At 48.1% G+C, this 19,046-nt stretch overlaps 1 protein-coding gene across 2 annotated transcripts in view; it reads left to right on the forward strand.

Moving 5' to 3' along the window:
- The window catches only part of LOC112266206 (immunoglobulin superfamily member 10-like), a 20,399-nt gene extending 2,886 nt beyond the window's left edge, over window positions 1-17,513 (forward strand). For both annotated transcript variants that reach the window (XM_042296468.1, XM_042296467.1), the window contains exons 5-11: window positions 731-1,121; window positions 1,685-2,455; window positions 2,809-4,713; window positions 7,513-9,729; window positions 10,113-11,016; window positions 14,427-14,793; window positions 14,915-17,513. In XM_042296468.1, coding sequence (XP_042152402.1) covers window positions 731-1,121; window positions 1,685-2,455; window positions 2,809-4,713; window positions 7,513-9,729; window positions 10,113-11,016; window positions 14,427-14,793; window positions 14,915-16,465 — 8,106 coding nt within the window. In that variant the 3' untranslated portion in view covers window positions 16,466-17,513. The remainder of the gene's footprint in view (window positions 1-730; window positions 1,122-1,684; window positions 2,456-2,808; window positions 4,714-7,512; window positions 9,730-10,112; window positions 11,017-14,426; window positions 14,794-14,914) is intronic.
- Window positions 17,514-19,046: the final 1,533 nt, after the last annotated feature.

Here is a 19,046-nt window from a genome sequence, read left to right on the forward strand (position 1 = left end):
TTAGGGGGGATTTGGACTGCATCACTTTACAACTGTTACGCCTGCTTCCCCACTCCCGACACGCTACCCCCCGGTGCCAGAACGCGACACGCTCCCCCGGTGCCCGAGGGCGACACGCTCCCCAGCACTCCTGCCATCATCATTACGCACACCTTTCTCCTGCCACGGGCATCAGCGATTTATTGGACTCACCTGGACTCACCTCTGTCATTACCTTCCCTATATCTGTCTGGTTCCCTCACTCTGTTCCCTGCTTCTACATTAATGTCCATATGTCCTTATATACCCGTGTGCTGACGCTGTTACTGTCTTGTTCCCTGTCTGTTCCGGATTAAATGTTTGACTCCCCGTACCTGCTTCTCATCTCCGGCGTCGGTCCTTACAACAACTGCTTTGATTTACTCTTCTTGAAAGAGTAAACAGCTGACTTCTGGAAGTGCTCCCAGACGGAATAATCTCTGGCCAGATGCTTTTATGACACTGTTTTTTTATTGAAGTGTTTTTATGACACTGCCTTTTTGTGACTTCAACTCGTTTTTATTGAAGTGTTTGAAACAAGTGTGTTCTCCAACGCTCTAGAGGCCTTTTTGTGACTTCAACTTGTGTTTTAGCAGTGACTCGTTCTCCAACGCTCTAGAGGCCTTTTTGTGACTTCAACTCGTGTTTTAGCAGTGACTCGTTCTCCAACGCTCTAGAGGCCTTTTTGTGACTTCAACTCGTGTTTTTTTAGGTCCTGAAGATGAGCTACAACAGAGTGAAGGAGATCAACAAGGACATCTTCCAAGGCCTGGAGGGACTGTTACGACTCCACATGGACCACAACCGCATCGAATTCATCAACCCGGAGGCGTTCTACGGTCTCACCATGTTACAGCTGGTCCACCTGGAGGGCAACCTGCTCCAGCAGCTCCACCCGGATACCTTCATCACGCTGAGGCACAGCCAAGTGTTCAAGGTGTCCTCCGTCAGGAACATCCACCTGTCTGATAACCTCCTCGCCAGCTTACCCAAAGACGTCTTCACTGGCTGCTCTCAGCTGGAGAATGTCTATCTCCACGGCAACCCCTGGTCCTGCGACTGTCGCATGGCTTGGTTCCCAGAGTGGGCGGAGAGAAATGCAGGTAAAGATATAGTACATTTCTGTCTGCAACATTCTGAATGTTTCACTAAACTGAGTAGGCCCCCCAGTTCTGTTGCCAATTACTATACATAAAAATGTATCATAAATTGGAATAAACCAGGGAAGACCAGGGTACATCTGGTGGAATCTCTACACGCATGAATTTATACCATGAAACAGAGTGAAAAACATTTATTAATTCAGTAAAGTGATGTTGCGTGGGACAACCTCCAACAGGAAAACCATGCCTGTCCAACGAAGACAGATAAATCTTTCTTGGGGACAGATTGTTGGAAACACAGCTGTTTCACTTTTTTCAATCTCAGCGTGACATATAGTACTTAAAATGGCTAAAAGGTGGGAACAAAGGCTCTACTGTTTCATCAAATGATGACATAAGCAAATGTAAATATATCTCCAGATACTCATTGATTATGTCTTAATACCAACTGTGATTTAGAATAGTATCATAAACAACATTTTGAAGGAGTGTGAAAACATGGAAATGATTAAATCATGACATAAAAATGTAAATCTAAATTCAACGATGAACTTGTTTTTCAGCTGTGCTGAAATGTAAGCGAGACAGAAAGTTTGCCAGAGGTCAGGCCTGCCCCATCTGTGAGACCCCCGCTCCCTCTAGAGGCAAGAGCCTAACCCAGCTTCCCCGTGATGCCTTCACCTGTACCAAGCCCTGGATCCACCCCCATCTGAAGCAGAGGAACATCAGCCTGGACGAGGGGGATTACACCCCTGTCTCCCCCCGGGACTTCATAGCTCCCATTGGATCTCTGCAGATGAATCTGACAGCTCAGTTCCACAATGACGCTAGCCTTACCTGCACAGTCCAGAGACCATCAGCCATGGAGAACCTGACTCTAACCCAGGTTGAGGAGGGGGAGAAGAACGTGACAATGCTCTCCACCACCATCTCTACATGGCTGGTTTGTAATATTGACTATGAGCACATCCAACAGCTCTGGCGCATCCTGGCTACGTACAGTGACGTTCCCATGAGGCTAGAGAGAGGGTTGATGCTCTCCAGGACCCCAGACATGATCTACAAGTACAGCCAGATCAGACCAAAGGAGGGACATGATGAAATCCACACAGACATTGAGGCTGAGATTAAGGCTTCACCTGCGTGGTTGATGCAAGGAGAGGTCAACTTTCAGCTGGACCGCACTACAACCACATTCTCCACCTTGCACATTAAGTACAGGTCAGTGGTCAACCTGCGTGTGGAGAACAAGGTGTCACAGAGGAGGGACCGTTACAGCTGGACCATCATCAAACGAGACAACCAGACCCAGACTGAGCACTCTGTCCTCATAGGTGGGGTCCTACAGTACACAATGTGTCGTGGATGGGTAGAAATGTGCCCATATAATGTATATATTTATTATTTATTTACCTTTATTTAACTAGGCAAGTCAGTTAAGAACAAATACTTATTTTCAATGACGGCCTAGGAACAGTGGGTTAACTGCCTGTTCAGGGGCAGAACGACAGATTTGTACCTTGTCAGCTCGGGGGTTTGAACTAGTCCAATGCGCTAACCACTAGGCTACCCTGCCGCCCCATATACTGTAACATACTTTCAAGAGCAACAATATAGCAATGTGCATTGGATAAAAAAATAAATACAAAAAAAAAGATATTGATGTGATTCTTGTTGTGATTTTAAGGTGGGGTGGTGGAGCTCAACTGCAAAACCTTTGGGGAACCAAAACCCTCTGTAGAGTGGATCTTATCGGACGGCAGTAAGGTGCGGGCACCCTACTCCAGCGAAGACCGCAGGATAGTGATCACCGCTGATGGCAGGCTGACCCTGAGAGGAACAGACACCTCAGACACTGGGCTTTACCGCTGCATCACCACTAACTACCTGGACGCAGACGTGCTCAGCTTCCGGGTCACCGTGCTGTCTCCCGATGTGGAGGAGGAGGAGGTCAACGGGGTCAAGCTCTCACGGCCTCTGGGCCAGAGCCTGGTTCTAGACTGTGGGTCCACAGGCAACCCTGATGCCTCGGTCCAGTGGATTCTACCTGACCACACAGTGCTGGATAAATCCTATGGGAACAGGAAGCTCTATAGGAATGGGACTCTAGGAATAAAAGATCTGACCTCCAGAGACCGGGGATTTTACAGGTGTCTCAATGCTAACTACCTGGGGGTGGACCTGTTGACGTCCCAAGTGACAGTCACTGGGGAGGGGTCCAGGAAGGTGACAGTGGTGGATAGAGAGGGGTCAGGGGCGGAGGCTTTGGTTGAGGTTGACGGGGCCATAGAGGAGAGGGAGGATTCCCACAGTGAGGTCCCTTCCTCCAGCCCCTCTGACAGAACTATCCAGGAGTCCAGGACCATCACATCAGACAGGCCCTACCCCAGACTCAGGTCTTCCTCTCAGGGCAGAGGATCAGTGGGCTCTTGGGGGAGAAGGAGGAGCCCAGCCAGCAGCAGACGCATATGGAGCAACAGGAGGGTATTTGATCAAGCCTCCAGGAAAGTAGACCTCCAGAGATTTGCAGAGTTCATGAAGAAGGCCCAAGGTGGTTCAACAACAAAGACAAAGAGTGCGAAAGAAAAAGGAGATTCAGAGGCTGACATGTCTGGGGACCGGGATGCTGGATCTGGGGAGGGTCTGTCTCATGAAGACGGACTCATTGTTTTACCAAGCAGCGTCATGCCAACCACAGATTCTCCAGATGAAAGTATGATGGGTGTAACTGCAAGCATAGAGAATTTAAACAATCAGAATAATGTCATGGCAACCACCGACAACAGTGAAACCAGTGTCATGAGGACCATGGAGATCCCAGATGACAGTCGGACTAGTTTCACTGTAACAACAGAAAATACTGACAGAGTGACAACAGTGACGACAGATTCATACACCCGGTCAGACGCCACACCCATCGAGTCCACATTCACCCACAGCAGCCACAGCACAGGAAGTATCAATGAAACTCAGGGTGAGGCCGTCTTTCAATACAGCCCCAGAATTAGTGGGTCTAGTGGTGAGTCATACTCTTTGGAGAGGAACACGACAGTACCTCTGAGACAACCCGTCACGCTACTCCTCGCCGTGACCAACACCACAGACGAGACACAGATCCTGTTCTCCAGAGAAACACCTGCAGAACCAGATAGCGCCGCCCCGGTGGAGGTATCGCTCCTCACCGACCCCAATGTCACCCCCATGATGGACAGTCCCAGATCACCCAACAGAGAGCCTGAGATCCACACAGCCACTGACCCAGACAGCCAGACCACCTTCACCGCAGTCACCACCACAGAGAGAGAGCAGGATGAGATCACCTTCCACACCACCCAGAGGATCAAGTCCCCCCGTCTGCCTGCAGGCTCCACCATCATCTCCCGCCAACAGATCCATATCATCCCTCCTATGAAGGGCAGAGGAGGAGGAGGAAGAGGAGGGGGCCGGAGGAGGAACTTCCCTGGCAGGAGGAGGTTCATCAAGCCCAACCGGATCACAGACATCCAGTCCATCCTGAACAAACTCAAACAGCCTAACATTGTGAAGAAGCAAGGCAGCAGCACAGTACCCAACACTATGGAGCTGACCACGGGTAAGTTATGTCATGTTGTTGAAATATGTACTGTTGTTTCTTGTCTTTGATGTTGACAGTATCTTTGTTGACAGACTTGAGCAATGAGGAAGAGCCAAAAGATGATGATGGTGATGAGGATGAGGATAGCCATGATGATGATGATGATGATGATGGCGATGATAGCCATGATGATGATGATAGCTATGTTGATGGTGATGATGCTGATGATGATAGCCATGATGATGGTGATGATGATGGTGATGATAGCCATGATGATGATGATGATGATGATGATAGCCATGATGATGATGATGGTGATGGTGATGATAGCCATGATGATGATGATAGTGATGATAGCCATGATGATGATGATGGTGATGATAGCCATGATGATGATGATGATGATGATAGCCATGATGATGATAATGATAGTGATGATAGCCATGATGATGATGAGGATGATAGCCATGATGATGATGATGATGATCAAATCAAATTTATTTATATAGCCCTTTGTACATCAGCTGATATCTCAAAGTGCTGTACAGAAACCCAGCCTAAAACCCCAAACAGCAAGCAATGCAGGTGTAGAAGCACTGTGGCTAGGAAAAACTCCCTAGAAAGGCCAAAACCTAGGAAGAAACCTAGAGAGGAACCAGGCTATGTGGGGTGGCCAGTCCTCTTCTATCTGTGCCGGGTGGAGATTATAACAGAACATGGCCAAGATGTTCAAATGTTCATAAATGACCAGCATGGTCGAATAATAATAAGGCAGAACAGTTGAAACTGGAGCAGCAGCACGGCCAGGTGGACTGGGGACAGCAAGGAGTCATCATGTCAGGTAGTCCTAGGGCATGGTCCTAGGGCTCAGGTCCTCCGAGAGAGAGAAAGAAAGAGAGAATTAGAGAGAGCATATGTGGGGTGGCCAGTCCTCTTCTGGCTGTGCCGGGTGGAGATCATAACAGAACATGGCCAAGATGTTCAAATGTTCATAAATGACCAGCATGGTCGAATAATAATAAGGCAGAACAGTTGAAACTGGAGCAGCAGCACGGCCAGGTGGACTGGGGACAGCAAGGAGTCATCATGTCAGGTAGTCCTGGGGCATGGTCCTAGGGCTCAGGCCCTCCAAGAGAGAGAGAGAAAGAGAGAATTAGAGAACGCACACTTAGATTCACACAGGACACCGAATAGGACAGGAGAGGTACTCCAGATATAACAAACTGACCCTAGCCCCCCGACACATAAACTACTGCAGCATAAATACTGGAGGCTGAGACAGGAGGGGTCAGGAGACACTGTGGCCCCATCCGAGGACACCCCCAGACAGGGCCAAACAGGAAGGATATAACCCCACTCACTCTGCCAAAGCACAGCCCCCACACCACTAGAGGGATATCTTCAACCACCAACTTACCATCCTGAGACAAGGCCGAGTATAGCCCACAAAGATCTCCGCCATGGCACAACCCAAGGGGGGGCGCCAACCCAGACAGGATGACCACATCAGTGAATCAACCCACTCAGGTGACGCACCCCTTCCAGGGACGGCATGAGAGAGCCCCAGTAAGCCAGTGACTCAGCCCCTGTAATAGGGTTAGAGGCAGAGAATCCCAGTGGAAAGAGGGGAACCGGCCAGGCAGAGACAGCAACCACCATGGAAGGGCAATTTTGGGGCTTCACCATGTTTCATTGAAATGTACAGCTGTGTGTCATCCGCATAGCAGTGAAAGTTAACATTATGTTTTCGCATAACATTCCCAAGAGGTAAAATATATAGTGAAAACAATAGTGGTCCTAAAACGGAACCTTGAGGAACACCGAAATTTACAGTTGATTTGTCAGAGGACAAACCATTCACAGAGACAAACTGATATCTTTCCGACAGATAAGATCTAAACCAGGCCAGAACTTGTCCATGTAGACCAATTTGGGTTTCCAATCTCTCCAAAAGAAGATCGATGGTGTCAAAAGCAGCACTAAGGTCTAGGAGCACGAGGACAGATGCAGAGCCTCGGTCCGATGCCATTAAAATGTCATTTACCAAAAGTGCCGTCTCAGTGCTATAATGGGGTAAAACCAGACTGAAGCATTTCGTATACATTGCTTGTCTTCAGGAACGAGGCAACAGCCTTTTCTAAAAATTTTGAGAGGAATGGAAGAGATAGGCCCATAGTTTTTTATATTTTCTGGGTCAAGGTTTGGCTTTTTCAAGAGAGGCTTTATTACTGCCACTTTTAGTGAGTTTGGTACACATCCGGTGGATAGAGAGCTGTTTATTATGTTCAACATAGGAGGGCCAAGCACAGGAAGCAGCTCTTTCAGTAGTTTAGTTGGAATAGGGTCCAGTATGCAGCTTGAAGGTTTAGAGGCCATGATTATTTTCATCATTGTGTCAAGAGATATAGTACTAAAACACTTGAGTGTCTCCTTTGATCCTAAGTCCTGGGAGAGTTGTGCAGACTCAGGACAACTGAGCTTTGAAGGAATACGCAGATTTAAAGAGGAGTCCGTAATTTGCTTTCTAATAATCATAATCTTTTCCTCAAAGAAGTTCATGAATTTATCACTGCTAAAGTGAAAGTCATCCTCTCTTGGGGAATGCTGCTTTTCAGTTAGCTTTGCGACAGTATCAAAAAGGAATTTCGGATTGTTCTTATTTTCTTCAATTAAGTTAGAAAAATGGGATGATCGAACAGCAGTAAGGGCTTTCCAAGCTAGTTGGAATGATAATGATAGTGATGATAGCCATGATGATGATGGCGATGCTGATGATAGCCATGATGATGATGATTGTTATTGTTGTTGCTTTTTCAGACTGTGACTGTGATGAAGATGAGAAGAAGATAGGTGGTCAGCGGGTCGTCACACCAACAACATCTCCTAAAACTCCCAACGTCCCTTGCTCCTCTCTAGGAAGAACAGAGAGACCGACCACCACATACTCAACAGAATCCCCCACCACAACCACCCAGCCCACCTCCACTCACTCTCAGTCCCCCACCACCACCCAGCCCACCTCCACTCACTCTCAGTCCCCCACCACCACCCAGCCCACCTCCACTCACTCTCAGTCCCCCTCCACCACCCAGCCCACTTCCTCTCACTCTCAGTCCAGAGGTGAGGTATCCAGCAGCTACATGACCTCCACTAATGCCCGAGAGTCTGACCCAACACACAACCCTATGACGAGCACAACAGATGAACCAACAACCTCCACCATCACAACCACAATTGCCTCCAAGATCATCTGGGGCAAGCTGTTTCTGAACAGGGACAGGCAGAGGGAAATAGTCAACAGACTACATAAACCAGCCAGGCCCTCAACCACCCCAGAGGGCTCAACAATAGTCCAACCAACCACCACCACAACTACAACCACAAACGCACTTCCCACCCAGCGGTCTCTGGCTGAACCTGTGACAGAGTCACCGTCTAGAGCAGGTAAACACAGAGAGACCCCAGAAATCTCATCAGACGATGACTATGGAGATTCATTGCCTGACTCTGAGGCCTCGACCACACCTCAGCCTGGCACTAGCCGTGGAACTACAACCCCAGCCTGGCACTACAGATACTCCCCCACCACAGAGTCTTCCCCAGACACCCAGACCATCGCCTCCCCACCTGCCCCAAGAGAAGACACAGATGAGGCCTCGTCCTCTGTGTCTGAATCTGGAGGGTCAGCGGGGTACCTATCCCGTAGATTTGGGGGAAACCGGAGGCCAAATGGAGGGTCAGGGGGGTACCTATCCCGTAGATTTGGGGGAAACCGGAGGCCAAATGGAGGGTTAGGGGGCAGGAGGCCTTTCAGGGGCAGGAGGCCTCTAAAAAAAAACATAACAACTACGGAAGCCCCCAGCACCACCATAGAATCAACAGAGCCTTCAACCACTATGGAGACCACCATGGAGACCACCACATATCCCACAGAAACCACCATGGAAACCACCATGGAGACCACCATGGAGACCACCACATATCCCATAGAAACCACCATGGAGACCACCACATATCCCGTAGAAGCCACTATGGAAACCACCATGGAGACCACCACATATCCCACAGAAACCACCATGGAGACCACCATGGAGACAACCACATATCCCTTAGAAACCACCATGGAGACCACCATGGAGACCACCACATCTCCCACAGAAACTACCATGGAGACCACCATGGAGACTACCACATATCCCATAGAAACCACCATGGAGACCACCATGGAGACCACCATGGAGACCACCATGGAGACCACCACATCTCCCACAGAAACCAGTATGGAGACCACCATGGAGACCACCACATATCCCACACATACCGTCTCCGTCTCCAACCCCCTGTACAAGCCGTCCAGAGAATCAGATAGGTCTGCAGTGACTGTGTCCACTGACATGACCACCGTGGGAGAAACCACCACAGATTCCGACTCATACGATAATGAGAACTGGACAGATGAGATGAAGTCCTCCACTAACCGTCCACGAGCCTACACTTCCACCACCAGGCCCAGAATGACCTCTCCCACAACTTATCCAACCACCACCTCAAGGCCTTACACTACATCATCAACGCGCGTCCAGACTAACATAGACCCCATCAGAGTGAACACTAACATCAGGCTCCCGTCAGGGAGAGACAGCCGTTACCAAATCACACAGAGACCCATGATCAGGAGAACCAGGCCCAAGGTGTCCAGTAACAGGGCCAGCAGTGGCCCAGACAAGACCCTGACCTTTGACACACTGACTATTCTGGAAGCAGAGCAGGGGCACGCCAAAGCCCCCTATAGCAGCAGGGACATAGACGATGCCATCTCCAACGCCTATACCCACATCACCAGCTATGATACGACAACGGCTAACATTGTGGGCTTTGAGCGGTCCACCAAGGACATGCTCACCAAGCCCAGGATCGTGGGAGGCAACGCTGCCAGCTTCACTGTCCTGTCCAACTCAGACGCCTTCCTGCCCTGTGAGGCCGCGGGCAGTCCTGAACCCACCATCAGCTGGAAACGCTTCTCTTCAAGCACTGGTATGGAAAATAACAGGATATAGATATTAAGAATGTTATAAAGCTACTTTGGAATGAAGCTATAATGTATGTGCATTTATATATTCTCTCTCGCTCCCGCCATCTCTTTCCATCTCTTTCTCTCTCTCTCTCCATATCTCTCTCCATCTCTATTTCTCCCATATCTCTCTCTCTTTCCATCTTTCTCTTTTTCCATCTCTCTCTCTCTCTCTCTCTCTCTCTCTATTCCTCTCGCTCATCTTTCTCTCCATATCTCTCTCTCCACATCTCTCTCTCCATCTCTTTTTTCCCCATATCTCTCTCTTTCTCCATCTCTCTCTTTTTCCAACTCTCTTCCTCTCTATACCATTGTCCCTCTTCCTCCCTCTCTCGCTCCCTTTCAGGAAGCACAATGACCATCAACGGCAAGATGAGCAAGTTTGAAGTGTTCCCGAACGGCACTCTATCCATCCAGAACGCAAACATCAAAGACCGTGGTCAATACCTCTGCCTGGCTGAGAATGATCAGGGGTCGGACAAGCTCCTGGTCACCCTGTCCGTAGTGGCCTACCCCTCACGCATCCTGGAGCCCAAGGTACGGGAGATCAAATCCCACTCTGGGAAGACAGTGGAGATGAAGTGCAAGGTGGAGGGCCGCCCCACCCCTCTGGTCTCCTGGATCCTGGCCAACCGCACCCAAGTCAGGGGCCACAACTCGGGTTCCAGAGTGTCAGTGACCCCAGAGGGCACTCTGCTCATCAAGCAGGTGTCTGTGTATGACCGGGGCCACTACAAGTGCATCGCCAGTAACCCAGCAGGAGCCGACACTGCAACTGTCAGACTGCAGGTGGTGGCAGCACCTCCTGGTATCCTGGAGGCCAAACGACAGCAGGTCCAGACCGGTGTGGGTCAGAGCCTGTGGTTACCCTGTACCGCTCAGGGCAGCCCGCAGCCCACCGTGCACTGGGTCCTCTATGATGGAACGGCAGTGCGGCCCCTGAAGCCCTCTGTGGACCCCAGGGTGTCTGTGTCCACTAACGGGACGCTCCACCTGACCAATACGGCCGCCACGGACAGTGGGAAGTACGAGTGCATCGTCACCAGCTCTACAGGGTCGGAGCGCAGGGTGGTGACGCTGACTGTGGAGAAGAAGAAGGAGATGGCTCCTGAGATCGTGGAGGCGTCACACCGCAGGACAGAGCTGGCGTATGGGGACCAGCTGAGGCTGAACTGTTCGGCCACCGGGGACCCCAAACCCAGGATCATCTGGAGACTACCGTCCAAGGCTGTGGTGGACCAGTGGCACAGGTAATGATTACATAGTCTGTATTACACACGTAATCACACAGACTATCCTGAGACGTACACAGGCACAATCGCACGCCAGCAGATAAACATGCAAACACACTGAAAGGTATCCAGGTTTTCTGTGCTACAACACAGCTGTTTAAAAACACCAAAATAGATATTATTGTAACTTCTCCCCAAATGATTTACTTGTGTTTCCAGTGCAGAGAGCTTCGACTGGGGTTCTCCAGCGAGAGGTATTGTGCCTCTCCAGTATAAGGTTGAGTTCGCACTGAGCACCTAAAACCCTGCAGTTTGAAAATGTACAGAAACATGGATGGAAAACAGAGAAAATAAAGACAGACTGAAACACATCATGTAAAGACTGCTCTGTTACACTGTACAGTATCTCTGTTTTCATTTGAAACTTCTGGTTTAGGGTCTCCATTTTCCCCTCATTTTCAGCTTCCTGCATTGCCCCTCAGGGTGCTACCCCTCACATAGGAAATAATGGTGTTTAATGTTTCTATATGAGTCAGATTAGTCGATCCCCGTGTGTTTTACATCAGGAGAGAAGGTAAATAAGATGCTTGAGCTCCTTGAGCGTGTGGATTTAAGGTAGAACCGATCCAATAGCTCAGCGGACAGGGTATTATCATGAGTATTAGAAGAAGAAACTGGAGCTGCATGTGAAAGTCCTTTAGATCTGAAAATCTAAGTATCAATTGGAAGGAAAATGATGTTTGGCTCGCTTTCGTCTGAGTGTGTTTATAATTAACAGTGGACTTTGTTTTCAAAAGAATAGCGTGCCAGTGTTCATGTCCTCTAAGCCTGATGTTGTGGTGACAATAATATTTCAATTTATACAGGCTTTTTTAAAAATTTGTTTCAGTACCAACATTTCAACACTCACGCAAGTGGGCTTACATGTTTGGACCTATCCAGGAAGAGGTTTCCTTTGTATTGACATTCAGACCACACCGCTAATGATCATTAGCATGAGGCGGCAGGGTGGCCTAGTGGTTAGAGTGTAGAGGCGGCAGGGCGGCCTAGTGGTTAGAGTGTAGAGGCGGCAGGGTGGCCTAGTGGTTAGAGTGTAGAGGCGGCAGGGTAGCCTAGTGGTTAGAGTGTAGAGGCGGCAGGGTGGCCTAGTGGTTAGAGTGTAGAGGCGGCAGGGTGGCCTAGTGGTTAGAGTGTAGAGGCGGCAGGGTGGCCTAGTGGTTAAAGTGTTGGACTAGTAACCGGAAGGTTGCGAGTTCAAACCCCCGAGCTGACAAGGTACAAATCTGTCGTTCTGCCCCTGAACAGGCAGTTAACCCACTGTTCCCAGGCCGTCATTGAAAATAAGAATGTGTTCTTAACTGACTTGCCTGGTTAAATAAAGGTCAAATTAAAAATAAAAAAACATCTGATCTACAGCTGCATGTTAATTAATGAGCAGGGATCTCTCCAAGGACAAAAAGGTACACTGTTGCCTTCCACTGAGCCCATAACATATCATCTCATGACAAGCCTTAGCATGCTGTTAAACCCAATGAACACGACCCGGTTGAATGACCTTCGTCAGCCTCTTAATGTTTTCTCCATTAGCAGTCGTTCTTTAAAGCTGGTGAAAACCTGAGACCAGAATAACTGAGGGGGTTATTTTCCAAAATAACAAGCGAAGACGTCGGCATTTAGACTGGATATCAACATGAACAGGTTTTATTTTATTTGAGCAAGGACCCAGTCAGAGTTCTTTAAAGAGGAACTTGAGAGAACCAGAAGAACATTGGCATGCTGGTGGAGGACTTTATATTGCTCCTAATAATGTAGTTGACATTCTGCCATGTATCCTCTCTGCATGCATCCACTGAAAATAGAGCTTGTACATATTTCGTGACAGAGACTTCTGTAGAACATTGACCCAAAATATACCCCACAACACTTCTTTTGTGAATGTAACAGTAAAACAAAAGGCATTTTATAGTGGTTTGATTCACTGGTCATTGAATCGTTATTCCCCCCACCACCTCCTATTTCATTAGCTAAATGGTTTGATTAACTGGTCATTTCATTGAATCATTATTTACCCCCTATTTCATTAGATAAATGGTTTGATTCACTGGTCAGTTCATTGAATCGTTATTTCCCCCCTATTTCATTAGCTAAATTGTTTGATTCACCGGTCAGTTCATTGAATTTCATTTAAATTTATCCCCCTATTTCATTAGCTAAATGGTTTGATTCACCGGTCAGTTCATTGAATTGTTATCCCCCCCCCTATTTCATTAGCTGAATGGTTTGATTCACCGGTCAGTTCATTGAATCATTCTTTCCCACCTATTTCTATTTCATTAGCTGCATTTTGTAAATAATGACACTTTCCCCCTCCCTGTGTTTCTTGTTTGATTTAAACTGTTATGGAGGCTGTCTTGGCAACCCTGACAAGTTTTCTATTAGTGCTTTATTACTGTTTGCAACTGTAGTAGGATTCGGAACAAACCATTATTGTGAGTCATTGCCAACGGCCTTGAGAAAAGACAGACCCAGGTGAAATACACATATGCTGATCTGCTGTAAGCCTGTCTGGCCCTGTAAGAATGGCATCACTCTGTCCCTCCATCCCCCTGTCTCTGTGTGTCAGTTCCATGAGCACGGGCCCTACCTAGTGGACAGTCTGCATCACTCTGTCCCTCCATCCCCCTGTCTCTGTGTGTCAGTTCCATGAGCACGGGCCCTACCTAGTGGACAGTCTGCATCACTCTGTCCCTCCATCCCCCTGTCTCTGTGTGTCAGTTCCATGAGCACGGGCCCTACCTAGTGGACAGTCTGCATCACTCTGTCCCTCCATCCCCCTGTCTCTGTGTGTCAGTTCCATGAGCACGGGCCCTACCTAGTGGACAGTCTGCATCACTCTGTCCCTCCATCCCCCTGTCTCTGTGTGTCAGTTCCATGAGCACGGGCCCTACCTAGTGGACAGTCTGCATCACTCTGTCCCTCCATCCCCCTGTCTCTGTGTGTCAGTTCCATGAGCACAGGCCCTACCTAGTGGACAGTCTGTGGGGTGTAGCAGGCACACCATTCAACGTATTCTTGTTTTGTAAATGGAGATGGATGGAAAGTACCAAGCAGGAGGAGAAGTCTTTAGACGTTGTTCACGTGATGACAAGACTGCTGGTCATCACGTGTTCCAATTAAAACAGAAAATATTCCCCAGTAGTCTAAACCCTACATGGCCTATTGTACATCTGCATAATGTTTTAACGTAGAACATGTTATTGTAAAATCAAACATAAGAAATGTAATCTTTGAACATTTTTTAAAGCGTTTTTCAAAACGATATTAGATGTAAAAAAAAAAAAAAGCCATTGTTTCTTTCCACTGCTTTATCGGTTATGTGTCGCTATCTTCAAACGATGACAATAACTCTTTTTTTATCTCTTTATCAGGATGGGAAACCGAATCCAGGTCCTGGACAACGGCACCTTGGTCATGGACTCTGTGAGTGACAAGGATGCCGGGGACTACCTGTGTGTGGCGCGCAGCAAGGTGGGAGACGACCTCCAGCTCATGAAGGTCACTGTGTCCATGAAGCCAGCCAAGATCGAGCCCAAGATGTACGGCAAGAAGCAGGTCCCCTACGGCAACGACCTGAAGGTGGACTGTAAGGCATCTGGAACCCCGGAGCCAGAGATCTCCTGGGGCCTGCCGGACGGCACCATGGTCAACAGCGCCCTGCAGTCAGACAGCAGCAGTGGAGGGGGACGCGTACGGCGATACATCCTGTTTGAAAATGGCACACTCTATCTTAATCAGGTGTGCAATCTTACATTGGCCTGCTACTCTATAGAAATAATGGGCAGTATTCATTGGTCAACTCAATGTGACTAGATGTAGTCCTTTGACTCTGAACTGCTGGTGTTGTGTCTGTCTATAGGTGGGCATGGCGGAAGAGGGAGACTACACATGCTACGCCGAGAACCAGCTGGGCAAGGACGAGATGCACGTCCACATCACCGTGGTGACGGCAGCGCCACGGATACGTACGCCCAGCCGGACCTACGCCCAGATGAAGCCTGGAGGCAAAATCCGCTTTGACTGCGAAGCCACGGGCGAGCCCAAGCCCAAAATCCTTTGGATGCTCCCTACTAACGACATGATTGCAGCCTCCAACGAACGCTATCTGATGCACATCAACGGCTCCATAGACATCCAGGATGTTAAGCTGGTGGATGCTGGGGAGTACGTGTGCATGGCTCGCAACACCGCTGGGGATGACAGCAAAGTTTACAAGATAGATATCGATGGCAACCCTCCGGTGATCAACGGCAACTCCCAGAACAGGATCGTAGTGAAAGACACGGCCACCAAATACTCCAGGAAGTTCATAGACTGCAAGGCCACTGGAGACCCGCTTCCCAAGATCACCTGGATCATGCCGGATAACATCTTCCTGAACGCTCCGTACTTCGGCAGCAGGATCAACGTACATCACAATGGAACTCTCGAGTTCCGGAACGTCCGTCCGACGGACATGGCGGAGTTCGTCTGCATGGCGAGGAATGACGGCGGAGAGGCAGTGATGGTGGTACAGCTGGAGGTCACTGACATGCTCCGAAGGCCTATCTTCAAGAACCCCTTCAACGAGAGAGTAATGACCCGGATGGGGAAGACCACAGTCATGAACTGTTCTGCAGATGGTCACCCAACACCAGAGATCATCTGGCTGCTACCCAACGGAACCCGCTTCACCGGGGGCTCCAACCGGGGCTCACGCCAACACCTAGGCAACGACGGAACCTTCGTCATCTACAACCCCAGCAAGGAGGACGCTGGGAAGTACCGCTGTGCCGCTAAGAACTCGGTGGGCTACATTGAGAAGCTGATAGTTCTGGAGGTGGGCCAGAAGCCATTAATCCTCACCAGGCCCAGAGGGATCATACGCAGTGTGTCTGGGGACCGTCTGTTCCTTCACTGCCTGGCTGATGGCAGCCCCAGACCCCGGATATACTGGACCATCCCTGGAGGCCACACCCTGGCCAGACCGCAGGTCCATGGGCGCCACCAGCTGATGGAGAATGGGACCCTGGTTGTCAAGGACACCACCCTCCACGATCGGGGAAACTATGTGTGTCGGGCATCGAACGACGCTGGCGAGGCGGTTCTCACAGTGCCAGTCATCATCATCGCCTACCCTCCCCGCATCTCCATGGGATCCCCTCCCACCGTGACAGCGATGGCAGCGGCGCCCATACAGCTCAACTGTGCAGCCATCGGGATCCCAAAGCCAGAGATTACCTGGGAGCTGCCTGACCGCTCTGTGCTCTCCACGGCGGGAAAAGGGCGGCCCACGGGCAGCGAGCTGCTCCACCCTCAGGGCACGCTGATCATCCAGAGACCCACCACAGCAGATTCTGGCACCTACAAGTGCCTGGCCAAAAACCACCTGGGCACGGACTCACGGGTCACGTATGTACGTGTGCTGTGAGCACCAGCGCTGACTAAAGGGGAATATAGAACCCCTGGACTATAAACTCTTAACAGACACGGTAACTTCACAGTGTTTCTTATGAAGTACAATGTCAGGAAAGACTCATTTCCACATGTGGACTTGTGAGGAGCGGGATTTGTGGAATAAATTTGATCACGGTACAGCTCACATCAATCAAGCAAGTAGCAGAACAGGATTATTAAGAGAAGGAGGAGGGAATGGAGGAGGGGACGGAGGAGGGGACGGAGGAGGGAGCGAGGAAAAATAGAAGCTGTACAGAGGAGGGTCTGTTCTTTGCCAGGAAAGTCGTGACTAGCGAGGTGTTATTCTTATTATAACAGAGTCAGAGGTCTGGAAACGCACGGTTGGTTCTCATTTGAGGTGTTTTTAACAAGGGGCTAGAAGGTGGGTCTTACAGTGAGGCTACTTGTTGAGTGTTTTGACCAGATACTTTACTATTACAGCCTGTGCGAGAGAGGAAGAGAGAAACTCACTATATTCCCTCTGGACACTTCCTCAATGTTTATTTTTTGGAGTGTTGGTAATGACTCATTTGCCGCAATGACAGAAACATTCTATTATCAGAATGTTTCTAACTATTTTGCTTTTCAAGACACATTTCATATTTCTTGTGAATAAATCTTTATAAACAGGCAGGATATTTTAATGAATTCTGCAAAATATACATTTTTAATATACATTTTACACTGGATTATCATACAGTTTTTCAAAACAAATTTCTCACATTTCTAACTGTTTATATTTTTTAATTAGCATTGTTAGTTTGTCATGTTGTTGTCTATCTTCCCCCTCTCATGGTTTGACAGTGCTTGTATCAATACAAATGCAGGAGTTTGATTGGTGTTAATAGCGACTTTTATGGAGGTGAAAGTATCACCTACACAGTATTCAGTAGCATCGTGTGAACTGTCACTAAAAGTAAATGCATTATTGGTTTTATGTAATATTATTCCTTTTGTAACTATTATCTACTTTGTGAATCAATGGTACGCAGGAGATGAAATTAAACCAAAGATGGAATGTGTTTCTTGTACTGTATTTTGTCCTGTTTTGACAATGTGAAGCTAATTGAGCTGATTTAGGCAAGGTGGCTGAATGGATTTGTTTTGAGCAACCTGGTCTCAGAGCATTTCGTAATATTATGTATGTAAATCTGAAACACTCTATTTTTTATGATATGTTAAGTTTCGTATGTTATGTATTCATTTGTGGATCTCCATCACCCATTTTGTATGTCACCAATTACAATTCGTATTATATGTTACGAATTAGCAAAAAGGTACAATGTATTAAGAATTTGCGAACGTACTACGTATTACGGATTTGCCAAACATATTATATGTTACGAACTAAAGCTAGGTGACTAAAGTTAGCTTGCTGGCTAATGTTAGCTAGGCATTAGGGTTTGACTTAAGGTTCGGGGAAAGATTTGATAAAAGGGTTAAGGATAGGGTCAGGGGAAGGGTTAGCCAACATGCTAAATAGCTAAAAAATAGTAAGTAGTTGAAAAGTTCTGTTTTTTGTTGTTGTTATTTACGAATAGCCAGGGGAACACTCCAACACTGACATAATTTACAAGCGAAGCATTTGTGTTTAGTGAGTCCGCCAGATCAGAGGCAGTAGGGATGACCAGGGATGTTCTCTTGATACGCTCATGAACTGCCCAATTCTCCTGTCCTGCTAAACATTCAAAATATAACAAAGTACTTTTGGGTGTCTGGGAAAACGTATGGAATAAAATGTAAATCATTTTCTTTAGGAATGTAGTGGAGTAAAACTAAAAGTTGTCAAAAATATAAATAGTAAAGTAAAGTACAGATACCCCAAAAAACTACTTAAGTAGTGCTTTAAAGTATTTTTACTTAAGTACTTTACACCACTGGTCTGAGGGCACAGCTGGATTTCTTATAAGCATCCGAATTAGTGTCCCACTCTTTGAAAGCGGCAACTTTAGCCTTTAGCTCGGTGCGGATATTGCCTGTAATCCATGACTTCAGGTTGGGATATGTACGTATGGTCACTGTGGGGACGATGTCGTCATTGTACTTATTGACGAAGCCGGTGACTGAGGTGGTATACTCCTCAATGCCATTGGATGAACCCCGGAACATATTCCAGTCTGTGCTAGCAAAACAGTCCTGTAGCAAAGCATCCACATCGTCTGACTACGTCCATATTGAGCAATTCTCTGGTACTTCCTGCTTAGTTTTAGCTTGGAATCAGGAGGATAGAATTATGGTCAGTATTGCCAAATGGAGGGCGAGGGAGAGCTTTGTATGCGTCTCTGTGGGTGGAGTAAAGGTGGTCTAGAGTGTTTTTCCTCTGGTTGCGCATGTGACGTGGTACAAATGAGGTAAAACTGATTTAAGTTTGCCTGCATTAAAGTCCCCGGCCAATAGGAGCGCTGCTTCTGGATGAGCATTTTCTTGTTTGCTTGTGGCGTTATACAGCTTGTTGAGTGCGGTATTAGTGCCAACATCAGTTTTGTGAACTCTCTTGGTAGATAGCGTGGTCTACAGTTTATCATGAAGTACTCTACCTCAGGCAAGCAATAACT

The sequence above is a fragment of the Oncorhynchus tshawytscha genome, linkage group LG13 (assembly GCF_018296145.1).
Source record: "Oncorhynchus tshawytscha isolate Ot180627B linkage group LG13, Otsh_v2.0, whole genome shotgun sequence".
Classification (NCBI taxonomy): domain Eukaryota; kingdom Metazoa; phylum Chordata; class Actinopteri; order Salmoniformes; family Salmonidae; genus Oncorhynchus; species Oncorhynchus tshawytscha.